The 20,000-nt window shown below is 44.3% G+C and overlaps 1 protein-coding gene across 2 annotated transcripts in view; it reads right to left on the reverse strand.

Moving 5' to 3' along the window:
- Positions 1 to 623: 623 nt before the first annotated feature.
- The window catches only part of cux1b (cut-like homeobox 1b), a 70,668-nt gene continuing 51,291 nt past the window's right edge, over positions 624 to 20,000 (reverse strand). The window contains exons 15-22 of one of the 2 annotated variants that reach the window (XM_084064409.1): positions 3,417 to 3,620; positions 2,947 to 3,059; positions 2,740 to 2,856; positions 2,554 to 2,637; positions 2,243 to 2,299; positions 2,057 to 2,137; positions 1,868 to 1,932; positions 624 to 1,687 (exon numbers count right to left, since the gene is read on the reverse strand). In XM_084064409.1, coding sequence (XP_083920535.1) covers positions 1,639 to 1,687; positions 1,868 to 1,932; positions 2,057 to 2,137; positions 2,243 to 2,299; positions 2,554 to 2,637; positions 2,740 to 2,856; positions 2,947 to 3,059; positions 3,417 to 3,620 — 770 coding nt within the window. In that variant the 3' untranslated portion in view covers positions 624 to 1,638. Of the gene's footprint in view, positions 1,688 to 1,867; positions 1,933 to 2,056; positions 2,138 to 2,242; positions 2,300 to 2,553; positions 2,638 to 2,739; positions 2,857 to 2,946; positions 3,060 to 3,416; positions 3,621 to 5,027; positions 10,551 to 11,717; positions 11,983 to 13,207; positions 13,397 to 13,597; positions 13,898 to 15,287; positions 15,430 to 15,833; positions 16,406 to 16,523; positions 16,626 to 17,806; positions 18,602 to 20,000 lie in introns of those variants that run through there. The other variant, XM_084064408.1, reaches the window with a different exon arrangement.

A 20,000-nucleotide genomic window follows, 5' to 3' on the forward strand; every position in this document is an offset into this window, starting at 1 on the left:
GATGTGTGAATGTGTGTAGGCTAACAGATGTAACGGAGGGGTGAAAGGTGAATGGAGCTCTGGGGGATATAATGAAAGAGTAAATTGTACTGATAAAGCCTGGAGGGTCTGTTCTGACTGCGGGATAAAAGAGGTTGGGGTGGGGCTAACTGAAGGAGGAGGCGCGTGTGTGTGTGTGTGTGTGTGTGTGTGTGTGTGTGTGTGTGTGTGTGCGCACACACACACTTGTGGTCTGCCTCCGTCTCGTTACTTTTTAATGGCTGACTGAGAGGCTATGCACTGAGGAGTTCTTTAAGGGAGTCCACTCATGAATAATACAATCTAATTCAGTCATACTTAGACACAGCCAGCCAGCACTGGGACCACTATGACGGGACAAATCACATTCTTTATCACTATCTGCTTCTCAATCCAGACATTAGTCAGACATGCCACCATCTTCATCTTGGGTCAGCAATTTATCAGGTCCCTTTCCCTTATGTGCTTTGTATCCAAGGCTGATAACAATAAAGTTGCTTATCGCCGGCATAGCACATCCTGTGTCAGTCAATATTGAACTTTGTCTAGTAAATGTATAATAGTACAAACCTATAGAACCTGGGGGGAAAAAGTAAACGAGAGGAAATGATGCATAGATTTTATTTGGAATATATGTAAAATGCCAGTAAATAGGATTAATGGGACATGTAAGCATGCATGGTAAGTTAGCTTTGTCATAAATAAACAGAGCGGTTGTAAGGATGACTCAGAAACCATTAGTATATACGGTTAAACCTATCTTAAGCTTAAGGTGGCTCATCTGTCTGGAGATAATGAATGTTTACACACCATCAGTACTAACTACATGGCTCCTATGCCAACCGCTACAAATGATATGCAAACATTAAGAATATAATAAAAGACAAACTGTGTCTGTACAGGGACTGTCCATCATAATATAAGTTTAACTCATACGATTAATCTCAGTTAGGCCAAGTTTTAGAATGGAATAAAAAACAAAATGAAAACTACTTAATTTGTTATTCCATCACCATCTCTGTAAACTAATTACCTGTTTTCACAGTAGGACACTGTTCAGTCAACATACCATACCACCAACAATCTAATTATTATTTCTCCTTCATTAAAGATTCCAGTTAGAACAGAAAAATATATTTCTAGCAAGACCAGAGTAATGGTCTCTTTGGTGCAAGAAGTTGAAGTTGAAACTAAACATAAATCAAGTTCTGCTACAACAGCACACCCCCAACACCTACCGTTTTATATGATTGCCTTTCAAGTAAATTAATCTAAGAGTGTTACTGAGCTAGATTTATAATAATAGCTCTGCAAGATCAAGATCAAGCTCAAAAAGGGAATGAATAACATGAAAACCGTTTTCAAGGTGAATCCACTTTGTGATTAACAACTGAAAGGCCAAACACTGCCCACTAGTGGAATACATTAGCTACTGCAGAATCCCAGGTAAACCCCATCTGAATATCCTTACCAACCCAACCCAAGCTTTAAATAGAAACCCTCTGGGAATGAGGGTTGTGTTTCTGCTCTAATCATAAAAGGTGGGTTATAATAACAATGTTGTCCTCTTGACTCAGAGTCCTGTATCATTGGGACACGAACATCACAGTCAGAAGCAGGTTAGAGGTGGTCGTCGTTCTCATGGAAACGGTGCAGGTGATCCTGATATCTGGAGGTAGGCAGAAAATAGAACAAGAAAAAATAAAAGCAAAAACAAAGGGGGAACATTTTAGACAATTATTTGTTATCAGATCCTGTTGCAGTTAGTAAGCATCAAAATGATATAATACATCACATTACACCGATAATAAGGTCAACTGTCAACTGGGGAAATGATTCGCCAACTCACTTCTTAGCACAGAATGCAGTGCAGTCTCTGCCGATGCTCTCGCTCCAAGCAGTCTTATACAACACCTGAGTTATATGAAGGCAAATTCTTTTTATAAGAAAACAACGGTTACAAACGATGCATTTATGCTATGAGCACATTGAACCCCAAGTACGTTAGGATACAAACGATCTTAAAAAGGAGACATACCAAGAACACCAAGCAATGCAGGAACAGAGTATAGAAGAAAGCAATGGTCCTCGCCATCTTATTGGACAGAATGCCACGACCCTGAAATCCAAACATGGGTGGATTACAGAAGTAAAAACATTGATAAATATGGTGTTCTATGTGTGCGTGTGTGCGTGTGTGTGTGTGTGTGTGTGTGCTGCTTACCAGGCTAAGAGTCGCCTTATCCCAGGGGCTGAGGCTCAAGTATCTGCGCTGACGTTCCTGTAGACGAGCAGATAATATATAATCTCAATAAAACACATCGTTGGCAGCATTGTGACTGCATGTCAGTAATCTGACTAATCTCAAAAGTTTGTTTTAAAAAAGAAATCTCATTCATATTTTTATAATTTAGTATTATAAGATGTAGTATTATAAAGTCTGGCAATTCAATCTGGCAATTCATTATTGTTATTTTTGCTGTATCAAAATGTGTTGCTTTGAGCTGCAATGTGTACAATGCAAATGGTCCTCACCCTCTTGCTGAAGGAAGCAAAAGGATCCAGTCTCTCCTCGTACTGTGAGGAGTAGCGCATCACTGTGTCATCGCTACCTCCAGACTACAGTACACAGGACCATCAAAGACAAAGGTTTTGGTTAACCATTTTGGCTTCTTATAATCACAAACATTAACACAACGCAGAGTCAGAGAGTCCACTCACTCTGCCGGGGTAGCTCTGCAGAAACTTGATCTTCTCAAAAAGTTTGATGTTGTCGGCCCTCAGGCTGTCCAACTCACTCTGAAGGGCCTGCATGGTCTGCTGCACGGAGCGACTCTCCTGTGAGGGAACACAGGGAAGGACACATGCATCATGACGACGTCTGCCTGACGTTATAGTTAAGGCAACGTGTGTGTGACTGTGACTCACAGCCTCCAACTCCTGGTTGCGGGAACGGAACCTCTCCCTCTGGCTGGAGATGATGGACAGCAGAGAGTCCATCTGACCTTGGGGCAGCTCAGGATTAGAAGCTACCACTGGACCTGAAGCACATATTAAGAGCACACACTGAGATGTTGTGGGAAGGTCCTCCTTAAAGATGACTTTCATGGCAGGTGGGTAGTTGAGACCCTGATGAAGGCAGCTTGCTGCCTAAACATTGGCTTTATCTTTAAGTTTATCAACCTTTCAGAGGTAGGAATGTGCAGCAGTATATATCTTATTTTTATTCAGCTAGGTAGATGAGGTGGCATGAGATGGTATGAGAATTTGGGGGGAGGGGGGGGGGGGGTTCTACTAAGTTTAATAATTCACCTCATTCGTTTGTAAAACACATTTTTATCCCTTCTACATTCAATCATTGTGATCTAACTAACACCATGTCCTATAGCAGCACCCACCGGTGAACATGGCAGTGGCTTCTTTAATGGGCTCAGGGATGCCATCCATATTGCTTAGGTCTGATCCCTCAGCATCGGGGCGTGGCAGGGAGGACATGGACTGGACAGTGCTCAGGTCATGCTCCAGCTTCAGGATCAGCTCTTTCTGCTCGGCACTGGTCCGCACCGCAGACGAGAACTCCAACTGAAGCTCCGCATAGCGGCCTGCCAAGGGAGAGGAGAGGGGTTGGACACATACCATCAACTGTATCATCTGCAACCCGTGCAATCATAATGCACCTTACAAGATACAGTACATTCCTTAACAATTGAAGGTTATTGCATTTATTACCCACCCAAATAACTTACCTGTAAGAGCCGTAAACACTGGTCCAACATCAGCATCAAGTCCTCTGAAGGATGACTCACTCTGTCACTACTACTATCACTCCCTATAAATCATCCCTGTTTGTCAACCTTGACTTCTCTCTTTCTCTGAGAAAACTTAACTTTATGTAGCATATCTTTAAAAAACTCATTGCATTAAAAAGGACAAAAAAGAAAGAATCAAAGAAATGTACCACACCACACTATTAGTATTTGTATAAAAGAGATTTACTTCAATTATCACACCTAGGGTGCAAGTGAATAATAATGATGATGAATCAAATGTCAATTATAACAAATACATAGTGAACGTTTTCATACAGTGATATTGCTTTTGAATGTTGTAGAGGGGACTGTTTTACAGTGCTGAGAACAAACAACATGATACACTTAGTAAATAGAAAGATAAAGAAACAATGATACATAAGGGAAATGAAACAGGGAACCCCCAAGGAGAAACATTATCTCAGGAGTGACAGAAGTGCTGGGGAAACAACTTTCAAAAAAACAACGTAACCATCCCTTTATGGTCATGCAGCCTTTTGTACTACAACACACACATACACGCACACTCGCGCAAATCTGTGGGAGAAGTTATGAGAATTATTACTTCCACATTGTTGACTGGTTTGAACTTATCTCAACACACTCTGAACTTGCTAAAGCCTCAACAAGCATATTTAAAGCTTTCCAAGGGGACAAAGATCTCCCCAAGTCATTTGGTTGTCAGACTACACTGTGGTAATAAGCTATGGATGAAAAACTGAGCGGTGGTGCTAGGTAGCAACGGGAGTAAAAACCATCAGAGATCTTGCAACTTAAGTGGATAACTATTCTTCTCTATTTGGCTTTTCACCTCCCTCTTAAATGTAACTATTTCATATTTTAAATCTTTTTATTACATTTTTTGTTATAAGATTTGATCTCAGTATCTAATCACATACTGAACTACCCTAAGGGTAGCTATGTAGAATATAACAGAAGTCAAGGGATCCAACTATCCAAGGAATGAGTTTAAGACTTATGATGTAGGCAATTATGAGAGATGAGAGAATTTTTTTAAATAATCCAAGAGCACACATAGGGGCATTTAAAGGATGAGTATATTGTGCTGTATATTACGTGTGTATGTATTACTGAGTGTGCATACAGCACCATTGATTCAGAAAGTGTTTCCTTACAAAACCCACTTCATACGATATATTCTAAAGGTATTACAAAAAACATCTGAGGTTTTTCTTCTTATTTTTCTTTTTTTTCTTTTTCCCCGTTTCCTGAATATGGTGACCAGTGCTGCTGTTCGGGCTCCATTAACGTACACCTAACACGTCTAAATGAATAACCACTACTTCAACAGATCATACAGTAAAGCTTTACAACTTCAGAAAACATTGATATGATATACAGCATCTGTTACACCTTTACAATGTTATTCAACAGTGTATAGAATCATCTGATTTAAATTTGTAGAAAAATATCTGTGGATCATGGAAAAGTCCTGAATCGTCCCTTCTCCTCCTCCTGCCTTCAGACAAAAGCAAAGCATTCTCTGTGACAGTATTGAATCGATAGCTACTCGACCAGCTGTATTTACAGGTATCGTTTTTCAGATAGCCTTAGTAAATTGGCACACAACCCGAATCAAGACCTGTAGTGCCACTTAACGTCACAGCAAACATGATGCAAACAGAAAAATACAAAATGCCCTATGAATAAATTCAGTGTTCTTACAGTGTACGCCGTTGTCTGCATGCTTCCTCCTTCATTTTAATGCACTGGCCTTTCACTGCTAGTTAGCCTAGTATGACATAAGAAATGCACCATGGGGGGTGAAGAGGACAAAACAAACAAATGAAAAAAAGAAATATATATATATATATATGTATATATATATATATATATGCAAAAACTAAACTAAAAAACATACAAAAGTTTCATGAATTATGACCAAGACCAAACATGGCTGCGAGTCCATCATAAGATTATGCTTGTTCAAAAGGCTATAGATATAATATCTGCACCCTTTTTCCATCATACTGACTTCCTGTACTCTAGCAGTACACTAACCTCTCTTAGAGGAGCACGTTATGGGCTGTGACCTTTTAAGTACCATCATGTGGGGGTAGATGAACTAACTTTGTAAAGTAGACCTCAACATGGAATAGAAACAACTTGGGTGTAAAGGATGCTTCAATTTAAATCTATTCCTAATGACATCACTAGTTTGGTGCCCTGCTTGGCAGTTAAAGGCACAAATGTGATGATCTCACATGGTCTAAGTGAGCGGACTATAAAATGGGTAATGGGATAAGTGCTATTTTTCTGTACAGCAGCTATTAATCACAACAAAACACACTGTTGTCCATTCCAAACAGTCCAAAATGGGGGGCGATATGATTTCAGTACTCTGCAGACAACCAATGTTTTACATCAGCCATCAACAGGATGAAGACAATCCTAATATGGGAAATTTTCATTTGAGATTCAATCGGATTTAATCTGATTTCATATTTTAGTCAATGTGGTGAAATTCAAAACACAATCTTTGTATGTGTTGTCAGTGTACCTGGATGTGAATGGAAGGGTAAAATAGAGAATTATTGGGGCTTGAGGATGGGCTTATCTGTCATACAGTTACCTGTGGCACTGCTATGAAAACGCATGAATAGGAGCTGTTGGATAAAAGATCAGATATAGTATAAAAACATGGGCGCAGCCATTTTGTCATTGTATTCTTAGTGTTAGGATGGGATACGAGTCTGTGCTTGGTTCAGAACCACATTTAAAGGCATACATTTCCCAGAAATCCTGGGAGCGTACTCTAGTGTAGTGTTTACAGACCCTGTCCTGGGTAAGTCTTCAATAACGATCCTCATCAGTGCTTTATCATGGACTGCTATATAGATTATGCATAATCATAGACTGGCTATCTCCATACGATCTGGCATAGCACACGCGCTAGCTGGTATACTTCTCTAATCTCAATTTGGCAGATATGACCGCTTTCAAGTTAACTTGTGATCTCAAGTTTCGATAATTTCATTTGACCTATTTGACAAAGTGTACAAGCGTTCTGGTAATGGTGCTAAGGGAAACACATTGAACTAATTATATAAACATGATTCTTCTACAGGCAAACTATCTCCAGAAAAGGAAGCTGCACAAGTTCATTTCAATTAACAATTGGCCTGCCCAAGAAGTAGCCCAAAACGCATAGGGCAGGAAAAGCAGAGGTTCGGCTACTGGATGAGAGCTATGTTCTCAGATATTCAGTGATGTTGCTTTCTTGATATGTCCTTTGATTTCTCCAGCTAGCAACTTGCTAGTAGGGATAATGTGGTGGTAAAAGCTTGATGCCTCTGGGAGCATGTACTGTAGCAAACACATTTTACAAACACTATTTGAAATGACACTAAACTTTAGGATCCATGAATATACAAACAAATGAGAACTAGTACATCTCTGTAAATATTAACCAATACTGCCGGCAGTCTATAAGTCTAATAAAAATGTTACTTGCCCTCAGGTACAGTATAATCCCTTACAAAATAAACAACTCAAATGATAAGACATTAAATGAAAAATACAGCACCTATAAATAAGCAGAATAAAATCCAAACTATAAATGCAACATAGCAATAAAACCAAGCTACAGTAAATCATAGTATTACACTACTCTGTGAGAAGATTAATGATAATGGGTAACGCATCATACAGCTTAAAGAAGTGGGTGGCAGTTGTGCACTAGTAGTGTGTGCAAGTAGATACGAAATATGACCCCACTCATCTGAAACTCTTTAGACACTCCTCAATCACATACTCTTATGCACATGCATATATGGACATGTCCATGTACACACACTCACACACACACGCACACACACACACACACATATATATATATAGAGGGGAGGCAGTGGGCTGACAGGCACTGAGGGCTCGTGTGGGAGAGGGAGGAGGTGATATGCCTTATGTTTTGTTTTTTTGTGTGTGTATACAGTAGAACTTAATGCAGAAGACCTACATCCCTGGATACAGGAAAGACTGGAGGAGAGCTGTAACTACTCACACTGAGGATGGGGGCGAATTCACCTGCCAGGCAATTAATTTAACCCATTAAGACCTGAGGCCGATTCTACAAATGTCAGTTTTCTGAAAAACCCATGTTGCTGTATCGGTGGTGCTCAAACTTTTTCATGTCAAGGACCCCCAAAATTAAATGTATTTAGCCACGGACCCCCATCTCAAAATATTTTGTAGATTTGAGTTAAAAATGTTTGCTTTAAAAAATAGATATATTCAAAGATTTGCACACATTTTCCAAAAATAGCAGATGTAGTAGATAAGCTATTTTTGAATAGCCAAAGTATAAAATATGGTTAAAGTGGTTAAAATCTAAAATGACACAGATGCTTGCCCGGTCTTAATGGGTTAAAAATGTGTACTGAAAACGCAATTCAGCATTGGCTAAAAAAAACTGCTTTTCAATACAGTACAGATCAGAATCACATCACAGCCGAGGTTTCTTGACCGTTGTGCTTCTGAGCCCTAAAATTGATTGACGGTAAAGTGAATTGACCTCAACCCGGATGCACACGTCGTACACGTATGCAAATGCATACAAGTTTTTGCATGCACGTACCCACAAAAGAAATAAAAATACACACACATATGCATACAGTCTTCCTGATTTGGCCTACAAAAGATGTGTCGTGTGAACAACAGAGACGATATGTCGGCGACACGAATAGTCCCAGCAGGTCCAGTGCTGGGCCAAGCTGTGCACGCGCACAAACCGAAACAACGAAGAGACACACGTACAGAATCATCACCACGTCAGACAGCTACAGCACTACGTGGTTTTCATTGAATTAAATCGTATCTTATTTGAACAACGCAACATTATTCCTTCTTTTTTTTTTTTACCGTAACTCATCAGTATTTGTTATTTTCTGTTCTTATTTTGTACTAATCAAAAAAATGCATCCTAAAATTCCCTATTTTGTACTCTTTAGAGTCAATAGACTGTGCAATCTCTTATTGGCAACCGAATTGCTATATATATTTTTTTTCGTTTAAAAAACAGAGAAGAGATCATCCTTCATCCTTTAAGGAAGTGCTTGAGGAGACAGAAAAAGAGGGTTCCTTCCTTGGTTCCTTCCTCGGCAGATGAGTGCGAGTGTTGTGAGGAGTTTACACATCCTTCTGGCCATCACATGGCTGTCAGCAGGATAGGATACAGGAAACAACAGGTCAAAGTTCAGCATTCTTACATCAGTAACTGTGGCAGCATAGCTGACTAGGTTTTTTCCAACCACTCTTGAGTGTAGGAGTTATATATATATATATATATATATATATATATATATATATATATATATATATACATACATATACGTATATATATATATATATATATCATGCTGCCACTGAGAAGAAATCATACACGCCCACTCGGGTGCGTGCACACTGACACGGCCCCAAACACACACACACACACACACACACACACACACACACACACACACACACACACAACCACATACACACACGCAGTGAGTGAAAAAGGCAAAGGGTTTGTAACAGTCACTCTACAGTGTGAAAAATGAGGCATCTCACTGAGTGAGGGGAGGTCTGTGGACACTTGGGAGGTGTGAAGGAGAGCGGGAAAGGAAAAACAAATCATCTCCTTTTGAGAAAGAGACGTCTTGCCAAGAGAGTTCCTGTCTCTATTGATCATCGACCAGTGTCTAATCACTGTTGACAGCTGCTGTGTCAGCCAGGCCTTTGCCTGCGTTACTGAGTCCATGTTTCAAGCCCAGCTGTGGGTCAGACCCCCAGCTCAGGACTAACCAGACTAAGTAGTCTGGTGCACCAGTGGCTGGTGATAGGAGGAGATACAGCAGGGCCAGAGGCCAGCAGGACGGCCAAGTGCTTTTTCTTAGTACAAAAAAAACTAAACTCAGTTAAAAAAAAAGACAGAGAACACTTTCGTTCTCTTATTTTGTTCTTCTTAGTATTCAGTATTATCTTCTTTTCGTATGGGTTCGTCAACCACTCTTTGTTTTTTTCTTTCCTCTTTTTTATTTGGGGGAAAGCTTCTTGTGTAACAAAAATGGCTGTTGAGCTTGACTTTGGCTGTGCTCCGCTCTCTAAACGGAGCCGAGCAGGAGGGGTCCAAGGTTAAGAGGTCGTGAGGTTATGAGAAGTCGGGGTCAGGGGGATTAAGGAGTGGGAGGTGCATCCCAAGGGAGCTAGAATTCCCATTCTGAAGGATCCTCCTTGCTGGCAGCCTTCTCCAGCCGGTGGATGATGTTATTGAGGTTGGCTGCTTTCTTCTTCCGCAGGTGGTTGTCCCTGGGGTTCCTCGCAGGCCCAGAGGCCGGGATGCTATTATTGGGGCCGGAGCCAGAGGAGGATGCCTCGGAGTGGCCGAAGAGCCCCGGTCCACTCTGCCCACCACAGCTGGAGCCTGGCCCAGCTGAGCCTGAGGTGGTGCAGTCTTCAGGGGCAGGGGAGTTGACCGAGGCTCCCGCTTCAGACTCGACCACCATCATGTCCTGGTCTTTACAAGGTCCTCTGTGTTCCTCCAGGCCGGTGGACAGCCCATGGCGGATTTCCACCGTGCCGTCGGATTCCGTGCCATCACAGCTGTCCGCCTCTCCAGATTTGGACCCGCGGAGGGATGGGGAGCCCCCCTCGCTGCCAGGCCCTGCACCTCCTGCTGCCTGGATCTCTTCTATGAAGAGCTCTCGCCGGATACGTGACCTGTGTAATGATACACGACTATATTAACCCAACTTTATTCACAACGTCACTGAGCTCGATTTTCATTCAGCTCAATCTAAGCTAACAGTCTGCAGATAGTAGTGACTGAGAAATCATTGATGATTCACTCTTTACAACAAAGAGTTGTATGGTACAGATAAAAATCATTCTAAAGGGAGGGCAGATACAATAATAATGTCCATTTTAACAGACGATTGTAAAAACTCAGTTCAATCTATTGCAGCCTGCAAACTGTTACAACCAATAAAGTAATATTGTTTCATCTTGTAAAAGGAATACCCATCGGGTATAATTCCATCTACAATGTGATAGACTTTTAGTTAAAATTCCTTTGAAAAGGTTATATCCAGGGGTGCACATAACTTTTTAGGTCTAGTACTCAGAAGAGCACCTGGAGATGTGAGTTGGTGCGCACCAAATAAATGGTCCCGTTTTGTCAACGGGGGGGGGGGGGGGGGGGGCGGACAGACGCTCTGCTTCCAAAGTACGCGATTTTCGCCGTTTTTTTTTTCTCACACGCCGTTAGGAGAAGCCCCCAAGGTTGGTGCCCTGTGCTGCACTGCTTTTATCCGCCAGATTTGGACGTTCACGGCATATTTTGCACCGTTATGGTGCGTTCATCATCGGTGAAGAGTGCCTCTAACAGCCGCTGCTGGCTGCGTGCACGCAGCGAGGCGATGCGAGGCGACGCGAAGCAACAATCACACAAGCACGTGCAACATGCGTCCCCTTCCCCTGCGCCTAATGGCTGTACATGGGGCCGACGCGTGCTTTAGCGAGAGTGTGTGAGTGTGGCTTCAGGAAGAAAATTCCTAGCCTCGATCTCCAGGCTTTTATTTTTTATTTTTGCTAAAAAATAAAAGCTTGGAAATTCCTGTCCCAGCTGTTGGTACGCAAAAGCGCCTCGCGTCGTCTGATGTGGTGCACATTATTTATTTTGGGTGCGCATGCGCACCTGCGCACCAGTTATGTGCACCCCTGGTTATATCATTTTCTCAATGAACTTTGAACACTACAAACTGAAGACAACATGAGAATTCTGTGCCGTTGCCCCATACCGTTACCCCATAGCCAGTAAGAGTAGGCCTGACTACAAAAGATAAAATGTCATTGATGTGTGTGTAGCTGACTGGATGTACTCTATACCTGTAATTGTGGAACCAGTTGATGACAGTGCTGGTTTTCAGGTTGAGCTGGGAAGCCAGCTCCTCAATGGTCTTTGGGGAAGGGTAGGGCTTCTGCTGGTAGGCCCTTTTCAATGCCTCCTTCTCCTCTGGGCCCAACACCACCCGTTGCTTCTTCAGGTGCTGATGTCCAGGACTCTGGGAGCCCTGCAGGAAGTCTGGCCCTGCTAGGCTACCGTCCACAGAATGGCTGTCACTCAATGAGCTTAGCCGCCTCTTCATGTAAGCTGAGGAGTGACAAAGATAAAACAACAGGCCAAGTCAGCAATGAATAGAATAAACCTCTAACAGACAATCGTGATGTGGGGAAAAAAACATGGTAAAGATTGCTAATGCAAGAAGGTCAAAACTCTAGGGGGCAAACATGGTGAGAAAATCTTTGTACTGGCGCCCTCAATAGCCACTAGGTGGAGCTATAGGCCCACATTGGCATTTCCTCCATGTAACAATGGAAGCTCCACACCATTCAAAGTGAACAGCTCATGGCATCCTTTCATGTGGTTGACATTCTCTAAATCCCAATAAACGCCGCTAGACATACTAATATTACCGGAGAATAGGAGGCGCTCAGAGCAAGGTTAGGCCACACTCAAAGTTGTGTGCTGCCTTCCAGGGTTCGACCACATGGGTGAGAGTTCAAAAATACAGTTTCGCTAGCCTGGATCTATGCCTTTCCTCCAGGCTCTGCTACTGGCCAGGACTGTTCCCAGTGCTCTTTGGATTAATTACTTTGGGGTCAATGAACACAAATTAAGTTGAACGGAGAATGAGTGCCCCCTAGACAGTGGTGTAAGGTCAGTTATGCTTTTTCACCCTTGTGTCTCGTTTGTGATATCAAGAGTGTAAATGGATCCTGGATGCTAGTGCCTATTAGTAGACTCGATCATGTGCATTCCATCCGTGCTCTCGACATGCTTCAACAGGGACAGAGGTCACACTCTAAGGCAGCTGGGAAGTTGAGACCACCTGGTTTTACCAATTCTTAATCCACCACATACTATACAAGCAGAACTGAATGACATTTCAGCAGAAGAGTGGAGAGGGCTAGTGGCTAACAAAGAGATATATACATGCTTATGGACAGTGATTATAATGATGAAGAGGTCGATGGTGACGATGATGAAGAGGAGTCCTGATGACTGAGAGTAAACACACCCCTGGCGGCCCTCTATCTGTCACATCTAATACAGTCTGTGATGTCTGTGGTTGTGATTGGTACCGACATCTTTATGAGGATGACTGGGATTTGCACATGTTATCCCGTTCTGCAAAGGATATTGTGTGTTCATACGTGCACACAATATTAATAAAAAGGCTTCTTGTGCTTTACGTTACAACATGGCTGTTTTTTTATGCCATCTCTATGCACCTGTATTATCCAGGCTTGATATTTGTTTTAAGTACTTTTGCAAGCTGGGTTGGATTTTCTAATCATTTTGAAGTCACACATACCTTTCTTCTCCAGGCGTTTCATGTCCATGAGTTTCTCAACGCTGTGTGGGTCCTGAAGCCAGAGCTTCATGCGGACGAAGGGCTCCCTGCCCTTCAGGCTGAGCTTGTGCCAGGGTTTGGGCCTGGCCAGCAGGTCTGAGACAGAACCCTGGGTCAGACCCAGGATACTCTCACCAAACAGACGCTGGCCTGGAGAGAGCGAGAGAGAGAGAGGTGGTGTAAAGGTCAACCCAAAGTGCTGATTCAAGAACAGAATAACTGGCACAGTAACTGTGAAATAAATAATAAGCGATATAAAAGTGAAGGAGACACTATGACAAAGTGTAGCAAATTAAAATTGATTGAAAAATTGATTGAAAAATAGGATATGCAGAGATATGAAGTCCTTACCGAGGTTGTTGTCGGTCAGCACCTCTTTCACTTTCTTGGTGATGACGTAAGTGTCCAGCTCGGGAGATATGGCCACCATCTCCTGGATGCTGAGGCCCGAGTGGGGAGCGGGTAGAGCGGGTAGAGGTAGGGGCGTGCCAGGCTGGGACTCCCCACCCGAAGGCTCTTCAAAGTGGGTCTTGAGACCAGAGGACTGGGAAGTGAGTGGATCTCCCCCGAGACCATTGATGGACTCCTCCGCTGAGCTGAGGGGGGATTCTGGAGCAGGGCTGCAGCTTGCTGAGGTCTTGGGGGTACCCTCTGATTCGGGAGACAGACAAACAACAAAAGGTCAAATTGATTAGAAAGCTCACAACACAGCTATCCAAGCCCATGCCTATGATGTTATCTCTTTAAACTAGCTCTGTGTGTGTGTGTGTGTGTGTGTGTGTGTGTGTGTGTGTGTGTGTGTGTGTGTGTGTGTGTGTGTGTGTGTGTGTGTGTGTGTGTGTGTGTGTGTGTGTGTGTGTGTGTGTGCACGCGTGCGCATGCAGGGGGGGGGGGGTGCTCTTACACGGCTCCTACTACTTCATAACAAATTTGCTTCCTATTATACTGCAAATGGAGTAAAAGGAGCTGAGGCCTTGAGTTTGGGTGAAAGCCTCTCTTTGGCTCTGCTCTTGCATCCCTTCATCTCCCCCTCTGTCTACACAGTAGTTGTACAGCTCAGCAGGCTGGAAGAGAGCAGTCATGAGGAGCTGTCAGTGTACATTAGCTGCTGTTTACACCCCCAGAGAGAGAGAGAGAGAGAGAGAGAGAGAGAGAGAGAAAGACACACACACACACACACACACACACACACACACACACACACACACACACACACACACACACACACACACACACACACCTCCCTGCCATCTGGCACTGCAACACTAGCTTGTCTATGACATGACAAACCAGCAGCTTGCTGGCTGACATGGCCACAGCGCTGGGGATGGGGGATGGGGTAAAGGGAGGAGGGGCTGGTGGGATGAGAAAACGGATGAGAGGAGGGGGGCATGTGTGACATGGTGACAGAGGCGACTAGCCGACAGCCACGCTCAAAGTATCCGCCAGGGGTTACGTGCATGTGTATGTTTACGGCTTGCATCAAATCCAACTTTCATCCGTTTCATTCATGCCGGGTATTATATTGTTCGTTTCCTCATAAAAAAACGCCTACAGGATGCAAGTCTGACAACTTTTATTCCCCCTGCAATTAAAGCTAATTTATTCATTCATTTGTTTTTTAGAAATTATTCAAGCATATTCTCAAAGGCAATCGGCAGGTAAAGTCTATTTTTTTGTTTTGTTAATTAAGTCAGTGTTTCTCCTTGTCAATTAGCATACCAAAGGGAGCAGCTGTGTATTTCAGCATTGTTAAGCAAGCTAAGAAGTACACACGCTTTTTATCATAACAAAAAGGTCAAATACATAAAGACAAAAATAAAAACAACTTGTGAAATGCGTGAAAATATATCTCCATGTTTGTTAATGTTTTGTGTCAAAGTGAGGTGGTTTGGGAAATCAGATCAGATTGAACGTCTTTAATGGTGTTTTTTATGTGGCTAAGTATTATCCCAATAGAATACAGCTGGATGGGACATATACATACTCTTACTAGCAGGTTTGGATGGGATGATTGCGTATGGCTGGATGGTTTCCCTACCTTGGTTCTGCGCTTGTTGTGTGGGAGTGTTTTGTCCCTGGTCTCCGTTGAGCCACATCTGCATCCGGAGGTATGGCTCTCTGCTTCTCTGGTTCAACTTGCTCCATGGTTTGGGCCGAGACAGGCTGTCAGACAATATTCCCTAAAACACACATTAACGTCACAGAATATGGGTCAGATATTGCTGAAAATATATTAAAGTAAACTTTAATATAGTTAGAACCACTAGCATGCTGGGTTGTTCATTCTTTTTTTAATTTAGAGTAGCCAATACGTTTTTACCCCCTTTTTCTCCCCAATTTAGTCGTTATGCAAATGAATTCCTCCCCATACACATTTCTGTGTTGTCACTGCTGTAGTACCCTACTGACTCACTACACATGCCAGTGAGGAGCCCCCACAGGGAGGACGTAGGGCCTTCGTCCTACTCCTCCCTGCTGACAGGTGCCGCCCCAGCCCGTAGGATTACGTGCAATGGCCAATATTTACGTTATTTACAGTAAAGTCAAGCTTTCCTGTGTAAGTTTAGCCCTGCCCTCTGCTCACCTCCTTGGAATCCTCCAGGGTGTGGTTCTCCTCTGCATTGGTCGGCGTGGGTATCGTTCTGCGGGGTTCCTGGTGCATGTTGCTCCACCACTGCTCCCTCCAGTGACCCACTCCGCCACCTGAACGGGCCGACCCCTCGGAGCTCCGACCCAGCCTCAGAGTGCCATCGGAGTACTCCATCCCAGACGCCGGCCTGCCTTCTCTTTTCACACCAGAGCTGAAGTCCAGGATGGGTGATGGGGACGAGGGCGAGGACAGGAGGTGGGCGGAGGTGGGGAGCTTCTTCAGGGATAGGGCCAAGGGATTGTAAGGGGGAAGCGGGGCAGTGAGCGGAGAGCCCAGGAGGTCCCTCTGGGAGTAGGTTGATGAGGACAAAGAGGATGAGGAGGATGTTTTGAGGATGGGCTCCAGAGACGCATGCTGGGCCTCCATCTCTCTGCGAGCCTGCTCCAGGATGGAACGGATTGCTTCATCCGAACCGCTGCCCATTCCCCCTCCTCCGCCTCCGCCGCCCATAACCCCACCCCCGCCTCCTTTCAGTCCTCCATACGAGGAGGGAGTGTGGGACAAGTCTGTTGAGGGAGGAAGAGAAGGCCATCATCAGATGCATCGGCCACAACATATCATCTTCAATACTTTGAGATGCATTTCTTTTAATTGGTCGATCGATCAGAGAGAGCAGCAACTCACCAGCTTTCTGCACCTGCAGCTCTCTCTTGGCCTGCTCCAGGATAGACTTAATGGCCTCGTCTGAACCCGACTCTGGGGTGCGGACACGTGCTGTGATGTTTCCTGGAGAGAGGGGAAGAGAGAAAGAGAAAGGGGGAGATGACATGTCTGGCCAGATGAAAATGTAGAAACACAAGCTACATTGCAGGTAAAGGTAGGATGGCAATAGAGGCCATATGGACATAATATAATTACAACACTGCATAGCACAGAGAAGCCATCTCCACCATTGAGCTACACGAGGCAGCTAAGACCAAAGAGTAGCATCATTTCCCTGGTGCCTTTGGATTTCACACATGCACACAAGCTACAGAGTTCATACAGTAAAAAGGCTCCCCGCAGAATAACAACTAGCAATAAACTCCCTAAATACACACGCTGGCTTTCCTTTGACGTAAGCCACTGTGACTGTGGTATGAGCGGTTGCCTTCTAGACACATTTATACTGTAACTGTATGCCTGCGCGCAAATTAATAACACACACACACACGTATACATGTTTTACCCCGACACAAACATGCCACACAGACAGAACGTGCTAGAGTCTCTGTGTGTGAAGGGGACAGACCTGTGTGCGAGGTTGTATCGGAGAGGGTTCTCCGCTTCGGAACATCCTGAAACACTCGGCTAAGCTGGGGCTGGCCTGAGCCCTCTGTTAAAACAATATAAACACACACTATGTTACTCCCTTTGTGTGTGTTTTTTTGCGTGTTTTTTTCTATAACTAGTCTACATGGCACCAGGTTGTATTCTGTAGTCTACAGTGAGTTAACACAGAACACAGTCCTATTGCCTTTCAGGTCTTTACACAAACTGTGGCTACTTGGCGGAGTATGCCATGTTGTTTTCAGAGGACGCACCACTGAGACCTTCTTCACTCTGACATGCACTGGTGCGTTAACAAAAGCAGGCCCAGTGTAATCGAATCTACTCTTAGTTAACAGTACCCCTGCCTTTCTCCCAGTTCCCATGAGTCAATACTATTGATCTGTGAAAGGTTTCTGTATTGATCACCGATGACTAAGAAAGGCTCTTGGGGGGTCAGTGCGTGACTAGGAACTCACTCAAACACACAGGTGTGGCACGGGACGGGATTTGAGGGAGGGGAAAAGGAAAATAAAAAGCTAGTCTGTATCGACAAGCTAATCAATAGCCGTACACAGGGCTACAATCACACATGCACGCATACAGGCACACACACAGTCCCCACCAATCACCATACATATTAACACACATGCACTCACCTCTCTGACGTCCCTGGATGCTGCGCAGTGCGAGGATGTTCTGCTCATCGGCCAGGAACTGCCTCATCTTGTGGAACGGCTCCTTCCCCCGGATGGTGAGCTTGCTCCAGGGTTTGGGCCTGGCCAGAATCTCGCTGACCGAGCCCTGGGACAGTCCGAGCACGTAGTGACCAAACACGCGCTGGCCGATGTTGTGCTTTATCAGCTGCTCCTTCACCTGGCGGGCAATCTCGGAGGTGTCCATGTCCTCGCCATCCAAGACGCTGCCGGTGGTGGCGTCAGAGTGGCTGGGAGACGGAGACGGGGCACTGCCCACGGTGCTGCTCCCATTGACAGTAGCTATGTCCGGGCTGGCCGGAGGCGGCTGGGGGCTGCTGGCGGCCAAAGGGACCGCCGCCGAGCCAGAGCCCGGGGTGGAGGTAGGGATGGAGCTGAGGGTCGGCGTGAAGGGGGCAAAGAGCAGCGCCCCGCTGGGGATGCCGGACGACTCCTGCAGGGCTTTGGAGTAGAAGGTCTGGAGCAGCTGTCGCTGGAGCAGGGAGCTCAAGGCCATCTTACCGCCCACCAGGGGGAAGGCGGGGGAATAGAAGTCCTGGCCGATGCCCGTGGGGGTGAAGGGGTGCGTTTCGTTGGCGGTGTTGGTGGGATTGAGGGGATCCGTGTGGGCATGAGACAGAGGGAGCTGGGAAGAGGAGGGGAGAGAAGGAAGAGGCGGAGGGGGAGAAGAAGCGGGGTCGCTGGGCATGGTCTCCTCCTTGGGTGTGGACGCTTCTGACCCTTTCCGCCTGGCTGACCCTACAAGAAAGGTCAAACACACCATGCATTATGGGGGAGTCAACAAAAAAAAAGGGGTTTGAAAAAGAAGACTTAAAAAAAAAATTTAAGTTTTCTCAAAAGTATTTTCCAAATTAATTAACTTTATTGCTCTCCTTTTTTTTGTGCTAACCCCCCAAGACATTATGCCCGTGCATTTGTGATTTGTACCTTTCTTGTAAGGAACAGCCTGGAAGAAAACAAAAGCAAAGAAAACAATGGCCACTCCTCAGTCAGCTATGCCCAGAGGTCAGTCTGTCTCCAGCAAAATGAGGGTAATAGGACATACGTAGCAGGAAGGTGATGAGTGTCCACAGATAACCAGTGCACACTGTGAGTCCTCTTCCATGCTGCTGCAGTGCATTGCTAGCCATTGCATCATTCCATTGCAAAAGTTACATTACCATAAGTCTTTGGTACATTAAAAATACAAAAAAACACAATTGGAAAAAGATAATGGCAGAAACCAAAAACTCAACACAGTTGTTTGAAAATAACAAAAAGTGCCCTTCTGTTTTCCACGTGGGCAAACACACACATTTATTCCACCTATAATAGAGACTCTACAGCTCTGTTGTCTGAGACCTGATGACAAACACTTTTCCTGAACCGAGTTAAGATAATCACATTTTTACTGTCACCAGAGTAAATGTAATATAAACAAGTAAACGATCTCTGGTAAACATCTTGATGATGAGCAGGTAATTCAGTCCAGGATAAAAATATGATTCTAATGCTTAACCAGTTGCCGATTTTACATGATGGAGTTAGACAGTACCCCCCCCCCCCTCTTACTGTTAATGTTAATCAATTCATAGCTATTCAACTATTCAAGCCTAAAGCAATTGGTCATGACATTTCAAACTCATAAATGCTGGTGCAAAGTGGAGGAGTGCTCAAGGAGAGGGTATGGTATGGTGCGGTGGCCTCATTTTCATGCACTCCCGCTCTGATGTAGTTCACGATGAACTCCCATTGTGGGGCCTTATAATGACAACACAGAAGCCTCTTTTTGTTCTGTGAAGCGTGTAAACAAGCAGCAACCGAATATAGCCACAAATAACTCGTATTTGTACCACAATGTTGAAGATATTTCGATTGGTTTGAAAGTCCTGCAATGAGTTTTATATATATATTTTATCAATCATTTCAATAACACTGATAAAGGATAAATGTTCTCAGAGAAAGAGAGAATACCTGGCTGCACTTTGACCCTAACATGATCCCAAGGCCTGTCTTTGGAGCCTTACCTTAGTCCTCCTGCAGACATTCACAGAGTGAGGTCGCTGCATCGTCAGGGCTATTGTTCTGTCCATCTGAGTTAAGGCTTTGAGCCAACCCACACAGTGGCCATTCATTATTAATGAATCTGGCCACCATG

Source organism: Gymnoscopelus microlampas (assembly GCF_963454915.1).
Source record: "Gymnoscopelus microlampas genome assembly, chromosome: 8".
Lineage (NCBI taxonomy): Eukaryota > Metazoa > Chordata > Actinopteri > Myctophiformes > Myctophidae > Gymnoscopelus > Gymnoscopelus microlampas.